General features: G+C 55.6%; 1 protein-coding gene across 1 annotated transcript in view; it reads right to left on the reverse strand.

Moving 5' to 3' along the window:
• The window catches only part of ap1b1 (adaptor related protein complex 1 subunit beta 1), a 29062-nt gene that overhangs the window by 4322 nt on the left and 13029 nt on the right, over positions 1–11711 (reverse strand). Inside the window, exons 10-20 of the mRNA XM_035379274.1 lie at positions 10830–10946; positions 8465–8724; positions 7235–7445; positions 6837–6857; positions 5321–5350; positions 4769–4906; positions 4068–4213; positions 3807–3936; positions 2212–2296; positions 1916–2002; positions 298–452 (exon numbers count right to left, since the gene is read on the reverse strand). Coding sequence (XP_035235165.1) covers positions 298–452; positions 1916–2002; positions 2212–2296; positions 3807–3936; positions 4068–4213; positions 4769–4906; positions 5321–5350; positions 6837–6857; positions 7235–7445; positions 8465–8724; positions 10830–10946 — 1380 coding nt within the window. The remainder of the gene's footprint in view (positions 1–297; positions 453–1915; positions 2003–2211; positions 2297–3806; positions 3937–4067; positions 4214–4768; positions 4907–5320; positions 5351–6836; positions 6858–7234; positions 7446–8464; positions 8725–10829; positions 10947–11711) is intronic.

Consider the following 11711-nt stretch of genomic DNA (forward strand, 5'->3'; position numbering starts at 1 on the left):
TGTGTGCTTTTATGGAGTTCTTCAGTTTGTACAGCGCATATATCCACGTGTGTGAAGTGTGCCATTTAAATAAAGTTTGATTGACTGACTGATTTAGCGACCGGGTAGGTTGTCATGGCAAAAAAAAACAAACAAAAAAAAAAAAGTGTCTAATCATACTTGTATTCTTTACACTATTCTTTCCTCCCCCCCTCCTCCTCCTCCTCTTCCTCCCCCTCCCATCCTACTTCTCCTCCTCCTCCTCCTCCTCCTCCTCCCCCTCCCCCTCACCCCCCTCCTCCTCCTCCTCTTCCTCACCGTGTAGCTGGGGTTTCCGGGTTGCATGCGGAGCTCGCTCAGGACCCAGATGCTGTTGGTGAGCCGGATGGACTGGTACAGGATGTCCTGGCCCTCAGCGTTGCGCTTGGCGATGGTGAAGATGTTGCTGCTCTGGAGCTTAGCGCTGGCCGCGTCTGCAGGGGAACAAAGCGGGTAAACCAGAGCCGCTCAGGACCCACAATGCAATGCACCACTCCTCCTCCGTCGCCCTGACGACAGCACGTTCGCCGCGCTGCGGTCCAGGTGCGGAACTGTCCGTCAGGGAGCACAACCTGGTCATCACGGGCGACCGAACCGCGGCGCCACGTGACATATCGAACCCCGGTGGGCCGTAGAGCGAGCGTGAAGCCCGGCAGGACTTCCTGTGTGGAGGGGGGGCCAGAGCAGGAAGGAGAGATTAGGGGGGGGGGGGGGGGGGCACCAATCCAGAGCACCTGACTTCCGCTCCTCCCTCCATCACCCGCTTTCTCCACCTCCACCGACCTGTTTCTCAAGCAGCTCTCTGACGCTCTCAGTCTTCATCACTCCTCCCTCCACACCTTCACCTCCTCTGCCTCCTCCCTCTCCCTCTCTCACTGTGCGGCTTTTATGAGACAGATTCATCACTCCTTCAGACTCTCACTCACTCACACACACACACACACACACACACACACACACGCCAGCGGTTGTAAAATTACATTTCGATTTCTTGTACCCAGCCTATAAAGCAGCAGCGCTTTCCCTCTCCAGAGTCCTCAACACGGCCCTGATTTAATAAAAAACCAATCCACAGCAACAAGCGAACACACAAAAAACTGACATCGCCCCCCAAAAAACAAACTTCAGACAATTTAACAGCCGCTCCCCAGGGAAGGCTTCGGCCGGGGGGGGGCCACTTCCTCTCTAACAGGAAGTGGCCGTCGGCGACGCCACTCCATCAGAAGTACCGACGAGCGTACACCTCCGACCCTCAGCCCGGGAGCTAGCGTACCCGTCGCCATCTGCTGGCTAATTATGCAACCCAGTCAGCATCTCACACTCAGCACAGCCAGCTATTGATAGCACAGACGGGATATATATAATCAGCGATCATCATCTAATATTTTCACACGTCTGCAACCCCCCCCACGCCCCCCACCTTTCACTTACGGAGGACGGAGTGTGGCACAGTGGGTAAGGAACTGCGCTTGTAACCGAAAGGTCGCAGGTTCGATTCCCGGGTAAGGACACTGCCGTTGTACCCTTGAGCAAGGTACTTAACCTGCATTGCTTCAGTATATATCCAGCTGTATAAATGGATACAATGTAAAGTGCTATGTAAAAAAAGTTGTGTAAGTCGCTCTGGATAAGAGCGTCTGCTAAATGCCTGTAATGTAATGTAATGTAATATACTTACGCAAGACACATTTGGCAGAGCGCTCTGTCAATATGGGAACTTCAGTTGTTCTAGTTTACTGGTTCATTCACACCACACAATAAAAAAGCGTTTAAAAAAGTTTGCACCGACTCTGTGAGATAAAACTGTATTACGAAACTGCAAGACTGGAGAGAAAAGTTTAAGAAACGGAAGTTTAAGAGACAGGCACAAGGACGGACGCCCCGGGGACAGGCTCACCTGCGTTCAGGTGGCAGTCTTTGATCTGGAACTGGGCCTCGTTCTCGTTGGGAATGTCCTTCCAGGTGGCCAGGAACACCTGACGCTCTGCAGACACACAGACAGACAGACGCACAGACAGTCAGAGAGACAGACAGACAGACAGACGCACAGACACACAGACAGACAGACAGACAGACACACAGACACACAGACGGACAGACGCACAGACAGACGCACAGACACAAAGAGGAGAGTCAGGGTCAGGCAGCCCCCATGGAGAGCAGAATTTCCCAGCATGCACTGAGAAAACTCACCCATCTTGCCATCCTCCACAAACAGCATGCTGATGGGGTACTGGCAGCTGAAGTAGAACACGTCGATGTTGTTCTTCACCGCCACCTGAGAGAGAGAGAGAGAGAGAGAGCGAGAGAGAGAGAGAGAGAGAAGGAGACAGAGCGAGAGAAGGAGAGAGAGAGCAAGAGAGAAAGAGATGACACAAGCAGCACCACTTGAGTGTTTAAAGAGCAGGTGCAAAGATAAACATATCAGCATGCACTCACACCCCCCCTTCCACTCACACACACACCCCCCCCACACTGAAGTCTAATAAAGAGTGTGACAGTCACACTGCAGAAAGCATCGCCGAGCTCCATACAGGCTCATTTTTTAAAAAGCGGGGAGCTGGAGGAGACACTCCCTCCAGCACAAACTCATCACTTTCTGCATCGGCAGGGGGAAGAACTCGCCGGCCCTGATCGCCGCGGTGACGGGCGAGGGATCGATGGGAGCAGGAGGCTCGGGTGCTGAGGAGAGCCGGGTCAGCGGAGTCGGGCATGGACCCGCGCGGCGGGATTATTAATGCGCCGGGCGGCGGGGGGGGCGCAGTCCCGCACGGCTGCCCCTCCGGTGCGCTGCGATCGATTTGGGGGGGTGTGTGTGTGAGCGCGAGATCGCCCCCCATGGTGGACTTGCTGCCGTGACGACAGGCAGGATTATTATTAACACACAAACACAGCACTGACCGTCTCCGGGGAAACAGAGCGGCAGTCAGGCGGTGGGTGTGCGTGTGCGTGTGCGTGTGCGTGTGTGATCATAGGACTGGGGTACTCGGGGGGGGGAAGGGGCTAAGATCTGCCCTCCCCAGCTCAACCCCGCCCACACAACCCCCTTCAGCCTGGAGAACAGCTCGATACCTCTTTTACTCAAAAAGCCATTTCACACAAGCACCCCTGTCTGCGATGTTGATAGCTGAGCGGGGGGGGGGGGGGGGGGGTCCGTGTTCCTCGGCCTCGGGCGCAGAGCTGCTCCCCGGCGAGCAGCCTTAATGAAGCCCGGGTAACGAGCAGCGCCGGCCTGCTGCTCTTCCAACGGCGGGAGAATCGATCGGGGGAGGAGACGGAGGCAGAAAGAAACCGCGCCTGCCAGCGATCGCCAACCGCCAGCCACCGGGTTTCACACGGCTGCCGTTATCGCCAACCGCCAGCCAACTGCTAGCCAACCGCCAGCCAACTGCCAGCCAACCGCCACTGCTGAAGGAGCCCAGCCACCGCTCCTCAGACGAGCCGGGCTTTTATTTGACTCCTAATCAGACGCTCCGACACGTTTCCAACAACCAGGCGTAGCCTTATCACTCACACTCTCACACACACACACACACAGTCACACACACAGTCACACACACTCTCTCTCTCTCTCTCACACACACACACACACACACACACTCACTCACTCACTCACACACACACACACACACACAGTCACACACACACAGTCACACACACTCTCTCTCTCTCTCTCTCACACACACACACACACACACTCACTCACACTCACACACACACACACACACACACAGTCACATACACACACACACTCTCTCTCTCTCACACACACACACACACAGACGCACCTGCAGGTTGGTGAGGGGCTCCATCTTCATGACGGGCCCCACGGTGCTGAGTGGGAGGCTGACCTCGATGGTCTGGTTGGGGCTGAGGGGCGTGAGGACCTGGAGGGGCCCGGCGGGGGCCAGCCCGAAACTGAGCAGGAGCAAACGCAGGAGAGAGAGTGTGTGTGAGTGTGTGTGTGTGTGTGTGTGTGTGTGCGCGCGTGAGTATGTGTGAGTGTATATATGTGTATTTAAATTCACACAGAGCCGGCGCTGGCTGACCTGTTCCTGTTGAACTGGATGGCGAAGTCGCTCATGATGCTCATGGCCTTGTTGGTGAGGGAGAGCTCCATCTGGAGAACGCCAGCGCGGCGGGCGAAGGTGCCCGAGATCTCCAGACCCTTCGCCTTCATGGCAGGGAGCCAGACCTGCGGGACGGGCAGCGCAGATCAGCGCCGTGTGTGTGTGTGTGTGTGTGTGTCTGTCTGTGACCTCACTGTACTACGAGCCAGACCTGACTGTGACCTCACTGTACTACGAGCCAGACCTGACTGTGACCTCACTGTACTACGAGCCAGAACTTACTGTGACCTCACTGTACTATGAGCCAGACCTGACTGTGACCTCACAATACTACGAGCCTGACCTGACTGTGACCTCACAATACTACGAGCCTGACCTGACTGTGACCTCACAATACTACGAGCCTGACCTGACTGTGACCTCACTGTACTACGAGCCTGACCTGACTGTGACCTCACAATACTACGAGCCTGACCTGACTGTGACCTCACAATACTACAAGCCTGACCTTGCTGTACTACAAGGCTGATCATACTGCAGTAAGAGTGTGATCAAGAGCCGGAATGACCTCGCTGTACTTTGCGAGCTTCCTCCCAACCGTCACCATGCTACTGCTCTTCAGCAGTACTACAGACCAGAACAGGAGTGGGGGAGGGGGGCGGGAGGGGGGCTGGACTTACGGATTTAGGCACAACGTAGGCTCCGGATGCCATGCCCACTCCACCCCCAAGGTCAAACAGGTCGCCCAGCCCACCCCCGACGGGGGCGTTCAAAGAGGCGGGCATGACTGCTGGGGCAGCACCAAAACCAGCACCCATCTGCAGAGAGAGAGGGGGGGGGGGAGGGGGGAGAGAGGGGGGGAGGGAGAGAGAGGGAGAGAGAGAGAGAGGGGGAGAGAGGGAGGGGCGGGGGGGAGAGGGAGAGAGAGGAGAGGGGAGGAGGGTGGGAGGGAGAGAGAGAGAGAGAGAGAGAGAGAGAGAGAGGGAGAGAGGGAGGGGCGGGGGGGAGAGGGAGAGAGAGGGATAGAGAGGGAGGGGGGGAGAGAGAGAGGGGGCGGGGGGGGGGGAAAGGGAACGAGAGGGAGAGAGTTTTTTTTTTTTTGCAAAACTTTGACATCTGGCAAACACAATCTGAACAAATTCTCATTATATTCCTAAGGTGCGCTTCCACTGAAGGAACCACAAATAGCACTTTACGGTGAGAGAGAGAGAGGACGGTAAGAGGACGCTTACCGCTGGGCTCGCTCCCATGTCCCCGCCGAGCTGAAACGAGACAGAAGAGCTTAATTAAGACGCCGTTAGGGAGCTCTCCCCCGCTACAGCCCCCGAAACAGAGCGCGGGGGGGACTGCGGCTGGGGGGGGGGGGGGGTGAGCGCCATGGTGTTAGTGGTGAGCCGGGGGGAGGGGGGGTGACGTGGCGCTCGCTAAGAGGAGATGGCGGTACAGACGGACAGGAGAGGGAGACGCCAGACTAACAGGGAGGGGCAAAGGTCTTGCTAAAGCGCCAACGTGACCCCAACCGTGGAGGGGACAGGGGGAGGGGTGCCGAGGCGAAGGAGCGATCGAGCGATCCTCTTTGCTGTCCCGCTCCGGGATATTGGGTTTGCGGGGCCAAAGGGCCTGGGGTGATGGAGGCAGGGAGCTACTCCACCAGCCCAAAGACAGGAAAGGACTTCTGGAGCTACTGGTGGGCGTGGTTCAGAAAGCCTGAGGGGGGGGGGGTTCAGGGAGGGTCACAGCTAGGGCTGGGCGATAAACCGGCACGATAACCATCAGGTGCACTACCGGTCATGGCCACCGTGTGGCGTACTGCTTTTCTTTTGGTCTTTCTCTCTCTAGTTGTTCTCTGTAGTTTATACCTGATGTGGCAGTAAACAACCACACCTCAAAGGCAGCAAGGAATCCTTCTAGAGTAAAAACGACCTCGCTGTTATCTGTCATCTATCCATAAGACAGCCAATCAGCAGCAAGGCCTCGCAGCTTCCATGTGACTGACTAAAACACCGGATGGAAGCTGTACGGTCTTGGTGCCAAATGGCTGTCTTATCAACACCGAAAAGATAACGGTGGTCACATTTTTTTGCTTCTTTTTTCCTCTGGAAGCATTTCAAACAGCCTCTTTAAGTTTGGTTGTTTACTACCGCTTCAGCTATAATTAAACAGAAAAAGCTAATTCACCATATGGTGGCGAAGACCGTAATTTGCATTCGGTAATTATCGTTTTGGTGTGTCGCCCAGCCCTAGCCAGAGCCACACCGTAAGGCCCAAAAGCCTTCTGGGACCTCAGGGTCTGGTGGAGCGGTTTCTCTACGCCTCTCTGCTCTAGTCTAAACCGCCATCTTAGCGCTACCTGCGGTGACTCCACGGGCGGTGAGGCGCTGGTCTGAGAGGAGGACAGGAAACGCACGGTGAGACACGGTGAGAAAGGATGGCCACGCCCCATTCAGATGGCGGTCACGCGCAGCCACGACGTGGGTGTGGAAGCAAGGCATGATGGGTAAGTGGGAGAGTGAGTCTGATGCGTGTTTTTTAGCTGAAATGAGTGGAACGGGTGCTCTGTGGCAGACAGTGGGAGTGGGTCTAAAATGAGAACACCACAGCCTTCTAATGGTGCGTAACAGATGACATGGAACTAATGGATTTCAGTACAAAGAGCCTCAGCTTCAGTAATGGCAGCCGATGAGGTCTGTGAAACCCAGCCCCCCCACCCCCCCGCTCCCCCCACCGTCCCATCCCCCATGGAATTACCGGCTCGGATTCCTCCCCCATCTGTGTCGAGATGCAGTTTTTTGAGGGGGGGGGGGGGGGAGGAGAAAGAGAGAAAAATAAGAAATATAAGGGAAAAAAGCAGGGGAGGGGGGAGAGGACAAAGAAAGTACTTTGAGAAACAGGAAACTCATTTCTGAAAAACAGTCGCAACCCCGGGAAAAAGTCCTGTGTGGAAAAACAGCGCAGAAGCTTGTGCTACGAGCGACGCGAGATCACTGTTCCCAGATCAGCTGTGTGCTTCTCTTCCTGATGTTCCAGGTTAGCATTGGGGCAGGGTTAGCTGATCCTGCGTCAGTGCTTACGGGGGTACTGCTGGCCCCTTCCAGCCCATAATGTAGCTTCACCATGGCAACGAGCCCGGCGGGCGAGGAACCTACCAGGCTGTCCAGGCCCCCCCCGAGCAGGTCCATGGCCCCCATCTGCATGGCGGTGGGGGGGGCGGGCGCGCCCCCCGTGGTGGGGGGGCCCACGTCCAGGTTGAGCAGGTCTCCCAGCAGGTCGCCCTGGGACGGGATGACGGCCGGGGGGGCCTCCGAAACGGCGCCCCCTGCAGGCTGGGCTGCCTCAGGACTCTCCGAGCTCTCGCCCCTGGGGAGAGAGAGAAAGAAGCAGGAGAACAAGAGAGAGAGAGAAAGGTGGAGTGAGAGAGTGAGTAAAAGAGTGAGAGAAAGCAGGAGAAAGGTACAGAGAAAGAAGCAGGACAGAGAGAGGAGAGAGGTAGAGTGAGCGAGTGAGAGAAAGCGAGAGAGAGGTACAGAGAAAGAAGCAGGACAGAGAGAGCAGGAGAGAGGTAGAGTGAGAGAGTGAGTAAAAGAGTGAGAGAAAGCGAGAGAGAGGTGCAGAGAAAGAAGCAGGACAGAGAGAGCAGGAGAGAGGTAGAGTGAGAGAGTGAGTAAAAGAGTGAGAGAAAGCGAGAGAGAGGTACAGAGAAAGAAGCAGGACAGAGAGAGCAGGAGAGAGGTAGAGTGAGCGAGTGAGTAAAAGAGTGAGAGAAAGCGAGAGAGGTACAGAGAAAGAAGTTGGGACCTTAATATCAAGGGAAATGTAAAATTTCGGCTGTCATTAGACGCCACTCTGAGATGGCAGTGTGGTTTAAAGCGGGTCACCGTGACCCCGTCCCGGTCGGGGGCGACCGCATTAGCGTTCAGCTCAACCAGTTCAGGAAATTAACCGAAATTCAATTCACAAGTGGAGGGGGAAAAAATGTCAATATCGTTCAGGTTTGTTAAATATGTGAATAGTTTGGATTTTAAATTAATTTCCTGAAAGTTGGGCCTGGGGGGCTTAAACAGAATTGATCTCCTTGTTCTGTTGGTGGTGAGGGGGAGGTGACCCCAAGGGGGGGGTGGTGGAGTGGAGACCCATGGGGAATGTTATGTGTCGGTTGGGGACGGTGACCCCACGGAGGGGGGGTGGGGGGGGCACAGTGGCAAAGGTGGGCGGGTGGTGACCTGAGGGAGGGGGAGGTGACGCTGGCCCTGGGGAGTGGGGGGGGGGGGCGTTGTAGTGGGGGGTGGTGACCCCGGGGAGGGTGGGCGGTTGGCAGCTGGGGGGGATGACGGTGACCCCGGGGAGTGGCGGCGGCGGCGAGGGGGGGCGGTTCTTACGAGCCGGACCGGGCCGGGAGCCTCTTGTGCTGCACGCCGCGGCTCCCCTCCACGAAGGCGCTGGGGGGCTTGTGGTAGACGGACGCCAGTGTGCCGATGTGGCAGATCAGCTCCTCCAGCAGCGTGGGCTCGATCAGGTCCGTCTCCTCCGAGATCAGCGGCTTCTCCGCCAGCACCACCTCCTTCGCCGCCACCGGGTCCGTCGACAGCAGGCGCCAGTAGATGTAGCCGCGGTCGCGCAGGTCCGGGTTGTCTGAGTCCTGAGAGGGAGAGAGGGAGAGGGAGCGAGGGAGGAAAACGGGAGAGGAGGAAGGGGAGAGGGGGGGGAGAAGGACAGAGAAGAGAGAGAGGGAGGAAGAGGAAAACAAAACAGGATGAAGGGGAGAGGGGAGAGAGCAGAGAGAGAAAGACAGTGAGTGAGAGAGATAGGGACAGGGAGAGAGAGGGAAAACAGGAGAGGAGGAAGGGGGGGAGAAGGACAGAGAAGAAAGAGAGAGGGGGAAAATGGGAGGATGAAGGGGGAGAGAGAGGAGAGAAGGACAGAAGAAAGAGAGAGGGGGAAAATGGGAGGATGAAGGGGGAGAGAGAGGAGAGAAGGACAGAGAGGAGAGAGCGAGAGAGAAAAGAGGAGTGACAGGAACGGAGGGAGGATACAGACAGAAAGAGAGAGATATAGGGGAACGGAGAGGAGGGAGGGAGGGAGGGAGGGGGGGTGGCGAGTTAGTAAACAGAATTTATTTAGTGTTCATCTATTATTTACGACTGGCGTGTTAAAATATTTATTTATATTTCCAATTCCCCAAGATCAGAGCGAGCAAACTGGCACCCAGAGCTAATGATCCTAATTCAGGGAAGATAAAAAAAACTAAAACATCTTCATGCAGTGAAGCTGGGTAATAGCTGCATCGCCGTGGCAGCGAGGGAGGGGCTGGAGGTGCATCTGTCTGTCTGCTGTTCAAAGCCTGTTCCCTCAGCCCGGTGGGTCCAGGGGCCCAGAACCAGGCGCACCGAGAGCAGCCTTCGCCCCAACTCACCTCTGCGCTTCAATGAACCCAAACGTTAATCAGTTAATCGTCCAGATCAACGTACACACAGCGCACTGCCCGCCGCGAACAAGCACAGAAACCGTAACGGCGAAACACGGAAATAAGTGCTAGCGTGGCAGGGCCTGATTAAATAATCACAAGCAGGCTCGATGGAAAAAAAAAAAAACATAAATAAAATTTAAAAAACTTTTTTGAAACACAAGGCCCTCCAGGAACGGAGCAGGAGATCGCGTATTTTAGAAAGAGAACTGAGGAAGACGAGGGTGGCCGGCGGGCAGCAATGTCATCGCACTGGGCTGCGGCGAACGTGAGCCGAGAGAAATAAAAGAGACGTTTTCAATTTACCTCCGCACCGTGGAGACGGAGAAGCCACAGGCAGCATTTCGCCTGGCGGGGGGAACGACCGCGACGGCGGGAAGTGAATTTATGCGCCGGCGTCGTCAGGTTTAATCAGGGACGTCCCGTTAATGCAATTAGGGCGATAACGAGAACAAATGCGCACCAGGCACCGCCGACACCCCAAGTGCTCGTTTTCTTTTTTGGGGGGGGGGGGGGGAACCAGCTGGAACGAGAGCCAAGAGAAACATCGATGACATTCTCCCAAGTTCTTCCTCTGGTTCCGAATCCCTTTTTTGCCCCGCCCAGTATTTGAGTGACAGGACCCTCGGCCAGTGGGTTTTTCCCACTCTCGGCCTCGGAGAGCAGCAGAGTGGCCGGTTCTTGTTTTGCCTGAAGTTAGCAGCAGTTCTGAGAGCTAATTAGCCAGCTGAGGTGAGCAAACGGTGAAATAAATTGCTTTAATTGCAAAATTAAGGGTTGAGGAACAACGAAAATCGGCAGACTTTGCCAAGAGCGACTACCACCGAATTTAGCAGGATTGGAGTCGAGATGAAGACACTTCGCGGCTCGACAGATGGAATTCTGGGTGCCAGATTGACCAGTGGGGGGTCGCTACTGAGCGCTGAGATGCTGTAATCCCAGCGAGACTGACACCCCCTCGTCCCCGGGTCACACTAGGGGCTGCTGTGTTTCTCTCTCTGTGGGGCTACTGACCAGTCAGCCGTGGCACGGTCCAGATTGGACAGCAGACCACAGGGTCCATCCATCCATGGACTAGAGCAGTGCCTTAACAGGATGAGCCACTCAGCAACCGCCCTCCCCAAAAAATCTTTGCTTTTTTTTTTGCTTTTTTGCATCAGATCTTTCCTGGATCTTTCTGAATCTTTCTGGATCTTTCCTTCTTCCGTGGAAGCCCTCCTCCCTGGGGAGTGCTTATATTTACCGGTTGCCGTGACGGTGATGTCAGAAGCGGCTCTCACCTGAGTGGCCAGGCTCAGCACCTGCTGCACCAGCTCCTGCGTCTCCGTGGGCTTCTTCAGGAAGAGCTTCACTATGGCCGTCAGCAGCTGCAGCTGCACCTGCGCAAGGAGGGTCAAGGGTCATCGGCTAGACCTGCATACAGACACTCACTGAGGTCAGAGGTCAGCAGCTGCAGCTGGACCTGCACAGACGCTCACTGAGGTCAAAGGTCAGCAGCTGTAGCTGGACCTCCGAACAGACGCTCACTGAGGTCAAAGGTCATTGGGAACCTGTGTTCCAGCCACCTGACTGCGGGGACTGGAGGAGAACAGGTTAAATCAGTTCGTAACACAAAGGAGTGGGATGAAGAGGCATAACAGTGCAAAGCCATCATACATTCTGACAAGAGGTGTCAAGTCAACAGCCTGGGTAAACAGAACTCTGTGGGTATCCCATAAACACCACAGCAAAAGGCTGATCAAAGCCTTCCCCTTTGGCAAAGCTCTATGCCGCTTGGGACACGTTTGTGTGAGTTTCCAGCCTCTCCATGAATTCAGGAGGTAGTGAGACTTCTCATTCAGTGCATACTGGCTCGTTGGAAATTACTCTGGTGGAAATTACTCTGGGTGCCTGCGGCCATAACAGCCATTCTTCAGAGGGTTGGGATACAGCTAGCCCATTGGCTGGTAAGGGTTGGGATACAGCTAGCCCATTGGCTGGTAAGGGTTGGGATACAGCTAGCCCATTGGTGGGCGAGGGTTGGGATACAGCAAGCCCATTGGTGGGCGAGGGTTGGGATACAGTAAGGCCACTGGTGAGCAAGGGTTGGGATACAGTCAGCCCATTGGCTGGTGAGGGTTGGGATACAGCATGCCCATTGGTGGGCGAGGGTTGGGATACAG

This window comes from Anguilla anguilla, chromosome 10 (assembly GCF_013347855.1).
Source record: "Anguilla anguilla isolate fAngAng1 chromosome 10, fAngAng1.pri, whole genome shotgun sequence".
NCBI classification, from domain to species: domain Eukaryota; kingdom Metazoa; phylum Chordata; class Actinopteri; order Anguilliformes; family Anguillidae; genus Anguilla; species Anguilla anguilla.